We start from the raw sequence: 9312 nt of genomic DNA on the forward strand, positions 1-9312 counted from the left end.
TAATCGAATCAAGTTTAGCATATGATGAAGTTTTGATCCTACGGCCAAGCTTTTAATCATGCGGATAGGATTTCATGCAATCTCTATATTTCAAACAAGCAAGACATCATTTTCAATCAAGTAATCAGCTAGCAAATCATATTTGGATCATGTGAGCATGTGACTGAGCAAATTAAATCTAGGTTACATGCTGCATGCAATCAGATTTTATCTTTAACAATTAATCCAGATTTTAATTTCTTAGCATGCGAGCTAGGCGATCAAACAAATCAGATTTTGGGTTTGAAGCATGCGAATCAGATTTTAGGTTAAATTTCAAATCCTAATTCTAATAGGATTTAGACACAAGAACATGTAATTATTCTTAGTCTAATTATGCAACCTCAAACATGTATTTATGCATGAAAAATATCAAGTTATACAAGCATAAAATCGGCCAAGACAAAAACCCTAATAACTTTGTAACAACCTTGTAACAAAATCGGCCAAGACAAAAATCCTAGTTCTAGGTTTTAGTATGCAATTCCAGTTTTAATGTTTATGTTTTGATTTCTAACATTAAAACATGTAATTTCTATTAGAGATCAGATCAAACAATTAGGTTTTATCAATCCTATCATGTGATTAACAAAATCAGATTTTAAACCTAAACATGCGATTTACTTTTCTATGTCTAGCATGCGATTTTGATTTTAATGTTTAGCATATGATTTGCAAACCTAAATCATGCAATTTCTATTAACAAACAGATCATACAATCAAGTTTTAATAATCCTAGCATGTGATTAGGTTGTTTCTGTCAGTTCATACGAAATATGCATGATGCAATCAATACAGTAATGCACAAACAAATCTCTCGGCCAAGTCAAAGATCAAGCTACACGGAATCAAGTCATTACCATCCTAGCATAAGATTCTAAGTGTAATTGCAATCAATCAATATGATCAAATTAGGTTATGTATGAATGATGCAACAAGCCGCACGGCCACAAGGTATGATCAAGTCTAGAACAATTAACCTAGCATGTAGTTTCAGTTTCAACCGGATTATACAGTTTCATATTTAAGTATTCGATATCAAACAATCAAGACTAGGTTATATGGAAACACTTATCCTAACATGCGGTTTCAATTAGGGTTTCAATCTTGAATCATTCAATCAATTAATCAATTTTAGTTATGAATCAATACTAGCAACAGTTCTATGTGATCAAATTCAAATTTCGATTACAAAATTAGGGTTTCAAAGCTAGTAATTTCATCAAATTCAATCTCAATCAACATTCAATTAGTTTTAATCAATCAATCAGATTTCAAATTAGGGTTTATGCAAAAATCGAATGTGTTTTAGGGTTTTAGGTTTTCGAGTTTGATCTTAGATCAATGGGATTCGATTTGAGATTCAAAACCATTAAAGATTTCGATTTTAATTGATCAAGTTATCAATCTCGATTATGGTTTGAGGTATCGAACTTTTGAGCTTCGATTCGATTTACTCTTTGGGGTTTTGATCTATTACCCTATGGTTTTTGATTCATAAAAGATTAGGGTTTTATGGTTTTAATTTTTTTAATCAAACAATCCATATTCGATTATGGGTTCTTAGGTTTCGAGTAACCTTTAACCTTAGAAGTTTGTTGAACGGACCACCAAAGGGATGAACTGCAAACTGGAACACGAACAGGACGCGAGCTGACTGCTATCGGATCGTGAACGGATTGAGGCTGAGGTCGCGAGCTGCCCGTGATCTGGAGTTATCGCGAACGGGATGCTTGCTGTCGGGAACGCGAGCTGTCCGGATGCGAGCTGAGGCTGAGTTCGTCTGAGCTAGGATCGGACTGAGATCGTCTGTAGGCTGAGCTGAGACGGATCGGGAACGCCTATGAATTCCTTTGATCTGAATGGGAAAGAGAGTTTGATCGCACGGACATCAACTCCTCTTGGCTTGAACTCCTTGTTGATATTAGATTTTAATTCCCTCGCTTGTAAAGGAGTTGAGTTCGGCTAGAAAATCCTTGTTGGAATCGGATTTGGTTTCCAAATCAAACTAGCGCGTACTGTATTTGTGCGTGAGGGCGCATCGGTGGTCAGATCGACAAGCGGTTTGCACTGACGGATTCGTCTCGACGAGGGCTTCGATTTGATATCTTGATCGTTTTCTGGGTCCTCACGGTTTGAGAGAACGGCCTCTTTGAAGTTCCGAGGCAGATTCTTTTGCGTTTAGGGTTTGATGATTTTCGGCTGAGTTGAAGAATATTTCGTGGAGGCTTAGGGCTAGAGGCTATCGTGCTGATAACGTGTTGTAAACTTAAGGATTATAATCTGTAAGTTCTTATCATTAATCATAACATATGGTGCCCTTATATATAGGAATTACAAAGAGATAAAAGGAAAGACATAAATATGAAAAGTGTACAAATACAAGAAAAAAAGAAACTAGGTTTCCCCTTCTCTCTAAGTCTAAACCGCCTCTCTCTTTCTCTCTCCTGCGGCCGCTTCTCTCTCTCTAGGTATTGGTCCGGTCATAGACCGGACCGGTTATGAACATCCACAATATGATTTATAACACTATCCATGTTTCCAAACAATTCTCATTTATATTTATAACACTATCCATGTTTCCAAACAATTCTCATTTATATTTCAATTTTAATAATATAGATATCCTTTGTTTTCTTCTGATTGTCGTTTAACGTTAATAGTATATTTTGAACAAACGTCTCGTGACGATCTTAGTTTTTCGAGATTCTCGTCTATATGTTTATATAGTAGTAGATATAAACGCAAACAAAAGAGAGTGGTTAAGGATTGTCATTACCAACGAGGCTTCAATTATGTTTCTCTAAATCATTTATATATTCAAGGAAACCTTTGTCTTTGAAGCCTTACATTTTAATAAATTATATGATTTCTTCGTGAACATTAAAACTATAATGAAAAAAACAATAAACAGGTAAAAATTTACAAAAATAATGGCGACAAAAATAGTAAACTAATTAACATGTGATGTGAACTTGGGAAATTAAAAGCTTCTAAAACCATTTTTGCATTTTAGGAGACTGGATAAAAACATGATCCGACCCGGTTCGTTGCAAAAAAAAAAGAGTTTTGAGTTAAGGGAAGAGCAAACATACTGTGATCTCTGAGAATGAACAGCTTGAGGAAGGAGATGCAGAAGAAGAACTTGGAATACGACCCAACTACGAATCTTTCTCGGAGCTCCGACTTTCATCTCCCGCAAAATCCCCTAAAATTCCGACGTAAAAAACAATTGTTACGGGATACGTATATATAAAAACACAAATATGAAAAGAAAAAAGAACTAAGAACGATGAAGAGTCAATTAGGTACCTTTTAAACTTTCTTCTGTGTTGGGTTTTATTGGGAAGATAAAATTTGAGGAATGCAGGAGGGGAGAAGAAAGAAAGACTCTCCTATGAAGAAGGTAATGTATCTCTCTCTTGTCTCTAAATCTAAAACTCACTGATTCTTATTTTTGTTATCATAGCTAGTATTAGTAATCATAGGATTAGAATCTTAATTAACATTCTTAGCAAAAAAAATAAGAAATAGAACCTTAAGCAGCTTTTAAAAACCTTCAGAGGTGGGGAGGTACAAATATTTAATTTACTTGTGTTTATATATGTACATATATGATGCATATCTAATGTTGCAAGTGTGACTTTCTGTTGCCAAAAACACGTTAAAAAAATTCCAAAGAAAAAAGAAAGAAAAATTACATTATTCGATTAAAAAATATTATATGTACTCTAACTAGGTCTGGGACGGATCGGGTATCCGGACAATTTTAAGGTATCCGGATCCGGATCCTTATCCGGCGGATCCATAATTTTACTATCCTTATCCGGATCCGGGGTTCTCGGATATCCGGGTGTCGGATATCTTTCTAAAAATTGTAATATCCGGCGGATATCCGGATCCGGATTTAGATCCTTAAAATATAAATAAATAATAATATTAATATATATAAAATATTAACAATAATTTTTTAAAAATATATATATAATTTTTTTAATTATTTTTATGTATAATGTTACAAAATTTACATAAAATTTATATATACTATTATAAAAATAAAAACATATTAAATAAATTTAATTTTTATATATAGATATTACTATTTTTGAAATAGTTATTAATAAAACTTACGGATCCGGATATCCGGACTAAATAATTAAGATATCCGGATCCGGATCCAGCTTTGACGGATCCACCATTTTACTATCCGGATCCGAATTCGATCCTTCCGGATATCCAGATTTTCGGATCGGATCCGGATCGAATTTCGGATCGAATCCGGATCTCGGATAAAAGTCTCAGGCCTAACTCTAACTAGTACATTCATCACATAAAGAATAAACATCTTTGTCAAGAACTTTTATGTTTATAACACTAGATTTTTGTCCACGTTAAGCGCGGATGGTCTGGAACAGTTTTCCAATCATTTTGTTTATGTGCGTTTTATATTGTTCAACAAAATTTATACTAAAAACAGAAAATATAGAATGTTAGATTAAGCAAAGAGAATGATTGACAAAATCATTGTCGATGCTGGTGTTACATACAATACGTAATTAAAGTTTCTGCTCAATTTCTTATTAAAACAGAAGTACAAATATAGATTCACCATAAGATTTACCCCTTATTTACAATAGAATGTCACTGAAGTATTAAATAATCATAAGTTTAAGCAATAAATATATTTTCCTAATTTAACTAAATAATTTTCTAAATAAAGTTTAGCTAAATTTTCATGTTCAACATATTTCCTAAAACGATTTAGCTAAATTTTAGGAATATTAAAGTTTAAAAACGAATTTTAACAATATTATGTAATAATTTTCAAGTATCATATAATCCCACAAATTTAGCTTGTAAGGCATAAAATATATGTATTTCAAATATTTTTAAAATATATGTTTAACCATTACAACTATCATTAATTATTTTCAACAATAAAATCTATCTATGCTAAGATTTAAATATTTTGAATTATTTAAATATATAAACATGTATGTTTATAAGAAAATATTTTTATTTTTATATATCTAAAGCTTGCTTAAAATATATATATTTCAAAATTTTCTAAAAATACATGTTTAACCATTTCAGTTACTATTAATTATTTTCAATAATAAAATCTATCTATACTAAAATTTAAACATTTAATTTTTCTAACCGAATATTCTTTTTTTAATATATCTAAATCTCGCCATATGAGTCATATCTAATCAAAATATTTAAAATATTATTATTATTTTTTTTTTTTGTCATCAGCATTACAGACTCATGTTGACTCTGTGAACCAAACCGGGTGAGCTGAATCCATGTGAACGACAAAAGACGATTGCTTCCTAGCACTGCGTGCCAGACTATCCGCCTTTGAATTTTGCGTCCGTGGTACATAGATAATGTCTGCTCTTATGAAGCTCTCTTTCAGGATCGTGATGTCTTCTAAATAATTTGCAAAAGCTGGCCATTCTTCTGGTTCCGAAACCATCTTCACCAATTGAGAACAATCCGTTGCAAACGTAACCTGAAATTGACGTAAATTCCTCATGCATTCCATTGCCCAGAGTAACGCTTCTATTTCCGCATGAAGAGGCGAAAGACTAGCCCTGACATTTCTCGCCCCCAACAAACCATCAAACCCTTCCAAAGTACTAAGCCAACCTTGTCCTGAGAAACTAACACCCTCTTTCCCAATGAATTATGTTGTTAACCTTAGGAATTTTGTTATCTATGAGACTGACATAATAATAAACATAATTTTTTATATTTTAGTTATTATTTAGTTGGTGCAACATTGATAGTTGTTTTATAAGTACTATTAATAATGCACAACAGTTTTTACGAAAATAAATTGTTGTTTATCGAAATCATAAAACAGAAACTACAATCCAAACAATACAATAATCTTTTAGAAAAATTGTTAGAAATACCACAAGTTAAGTACCATTTTTAAAAAATACCACAAATAAAAAAATTACTAACATTTAGGTTTAAGCTTTAGTGATTATCGTTTTGGGTTTACTATCAAGGGGTTGAAATTGAGTTTATAAATGTTCTATAAATAATTAAAAAAAATAACTTAGTGTTATTTTTATCACAAATTTAGGATATTTGTGAAAATAATCATTTATTAATGATAAATTTGAAAATTAGTATTAAACTTGTGGTAGAAATAAAAACTTTCCAATTTTCCATATGCATGCAAATATACAAAAAAAAAAAAAAAATCTTCAAAAGCAATAGTAACAAGCATTAAAACGGAAGAAAAGCTTTTAAAATACAAATCTCTAGTTTCAAGGAATGTCTTTAAGCTCAAACTCAGATTTGTCTTTGTGTTTCTCCTTCTCCACATGAATCACAAATCCTGACGCTAAGTACATCAGTTTCGTATTGATGTCTCATCGAACATACAAGCAAAATCAAGAAATCAATGCCCCAAAGACAACAAGTAACCGTACAAGTAGTCCAATCTTGCTTTGTTAAAGTTGCTTCTAAGCAGTTCTTAGAAACAATCTGGGGCTCATCGATTTCATCCTCTCTGCAGGTGCTTCCCTTATAAAGAACAATGCGGCTGTGGTCACGGCCAGATGGTCAACTGAAGACAAACTAGAAGAAAATACAAACGTGGTCAAGTCCAGATGGTCAACCGAAGATAAACTAGAAGACAATATAATACAAGCATGGTGAAGTCCAAATGGTCAAATAAAGAATTTAAGAATGAGCTTGAACCAGAGGATGATCTTGTAGCTGAGGATGCAACATTGAATAATGCTTGGAAACAAGAAGAATATATTGGTCGAAATGGGAGGAGTACTGTCCATTCAAGACATTCAAAGTTCAAGTTGATCATCAAATAGACAAGTAGGTTGCGTGTGATTTTTTTCCTGCCTTTAGTTTTGTCCCAATGGATTTTTAAATGAGATTTTCGACGAAGCCACAAGTTGCTTATCCATCTCATATTTTATTAATCCATCAAGGTCCAGCAAGGAGAAATATTTATCTACGTATTTAAGTTATCTTTATTTTGAATTTTGAACTCTGTTTGCTGTGTGTTTCGAGAGGAGCCTTTAGGATTTATTGTTTATCTATTTTCGAGAGGAGCCTTTAGCATGTACAAGCTTCTCTTTTTATATGTTGGTCGAATTTCCTTGTCTCAGTATCAATAAAAAAAACATTTTCTTCTTTTTCCAGAATTCTCTTTGACTGTTCTTTGTTAGTGTGTAATATCCAACAGCTTAAGTTTCATCTCTTTGGTTTGTCATATCCAAAAGAGGAGAACTAGTAGTATCAAGAATCTTTCCGCATCTCTTGTGTTACTATTCGATCCACAACCCTTGTGTGCTCGAGTCTCTGATTCGCACAACAAGGCTTATCCCCTTTTTCTTACATCTAGAGAGTTCGATCTTGGCTAGGATCACATCAATATACACATTAGTACATTCAGTTTTATTAACATTCACACTATTGATATTAGGAAAAAGTGGCGTAGAAACTATGAAAGTGGCACTTATTGACATTTTAAATCTTTAAGTTTTTTTACTACTATTTTTAACCTTCAAAATGACATTTGTATCATAAAAACTTCAATCTAAGTTACTTGTTTATTAAGTAAAAACTTACCAATTGTACATCTAAAATGATGATGTAACAAATTTTTATTCAAAATAATTATTTAATTATTAAAATAAAAAAAATTGAATAAAAAATCAGATATTAAATAAAATCAGAAAATTAAATTAGATTAAAATACAGAAATTTTAATAAAAATTCAGAAATTAAACTAAAACTAAATAAAAATCAGAAAATTCAAAATAGTTTAAGTTTTTTTTTAATTATCTTTTAAAAAAGTTACAAAATTTTTTAAAAACTGACATATGATCGCTGACAACAATAACAGTCTCAAACACATCACTTATGATGGTTTTTCTCACATAACCATTAACAATGGCGTTTTTTCACATATCTCCAACAATAGTTTCCTCCATCATCGTTGAAAATGACAATATACATATCAACAACGACATTTTCAACAACCGTCATTTCCAACTATAATATGCATAATGCATGTGTTACACTAATTTTTAAACGATGAAATGTCACTTTGATGGTTGTCTAAAACATTATTATTTGTCAACACATCGTTATTGACATATTACCATTTTTAAACGATGGTTGTCAAAAACATCACTATTGACATATATACCGTCATTTTTAACATTGATGTTAAAAACTGTCATTAAACACTTGTCAAAATCCATCATTGTTAATGGTGGTTATGTGAGAAATCATCATCATCATCATTAGTGATATGTTTGAAATTGTTATTGTCAATTGTGATATTTTAGTTTTCTTTAAAAAGTAATCTTGTAATCTTTTATAAAAAATATATTTTGTGATTTTTATTTGAATTTTATGAATTTTTATTTAATGTTTGTATTTTAATTTAATTTTCTGATTTTTTATATAGTTTTCTATATTTTTATTTAATTATTTATTTATTTTATTAATTAAATATTTTTTTTAAAAAAATGACACATCATTGTTTTTATCTATACAATTGGTCAGTTTTTTATTTGGTGAACAAATAAATCAGATTAAAGATTTTTGTGATATAAATATCAGTTTAAAAATTAAAAGTGCTAGTTGAAAACTTTAAAGTTTAAAATATTAGTGAGTGCCATAAAAAAATGTAGCTAGACCATAATAAAATAGTCAAAAAAATATAAAACTCTATAAAAAGTCACTGTAATCTTAGTCTAATTATTTTTTTATATTTTGTTGGTCTAGCTACCTTTTTATATTTTGTTGACTGTTTGAGGTGGTCTAGGTCTAGCTACCTAGAGACTTAGAGCACGTTTACCGCGAGCTCTTAAACCCGTTCCTTAGGGTAATTATCAAAAAAAGAAAAAATGAATTAAAGTGAAGGCACGTCTCCTAATTAAGTGCTTCAAGGCACGGCTCTTAGTGCGACGTGTCACTATGCTATTGGCGGAACTGTGGAGTCGAGATTCGTTTATCTCAATCTCTTTCGGTGGTTCCGCGATGAGCTGGTACTCCCCCGACGTCTCCCCGTTCCCCCTCCGTGCGATGCAGAACGTCCATGGCTGTGATGGGATACGAGAATCTTTCCCTGATTGTGGCGGAGACCAGGTGGCCTAGCTCCGGGATTGATTGCGAAGTCGACGAGACGTTGCTGTATAGCGAGATGTTCTTGAAAGGTTTGTTGGCGCATTTGAGGAGCGGTGGTGGAGGAAAGGAAGAAGATTGGTGGAGGTTTTG

The 9312-nt window shown here is 31.8% G+C and overlaps 1 protein-coding gene across 1 annotated transcript in view; it reads right to left on the bottom strand.

The window, feature by feature from the left end:
* Positions 1-3547, bottom strand: part of LOC106340776 (rhamnogalacturonate lyase B-like) — a 13293-nt gene extending 9746 nt beyond the window's left edge. Inside the window, 2 exon segments of the mRNA XM_013779620.1 lie at positions 3135-3247; positions 3352-3547. Coding sequence (XP_013635074.1) covers positions 3135-3232 — 98 coding nt within the window. The 5' untranslated portion in view covers positions 3233-3247; positions 3352-3547.
* Between the last annotated feature and the right edge of the window lie 5765 nt (positions 3548-9312).

The sequence above is a fragment of the Brassica oleracea genome, chromosome C4 (assembly GCF_000695525.1).
Source record: "Brassica oleracea var. oleracea cultivar TO1000 chromosome C4, BOL, whole genome shotgun sequence".
Lineage (NCBI taxonomy): Eukaryota > Viridiplantae > Streptophyta > Magnoliopsida > Brassicales > Brassicaceae > Brassica > Brassica oleracea.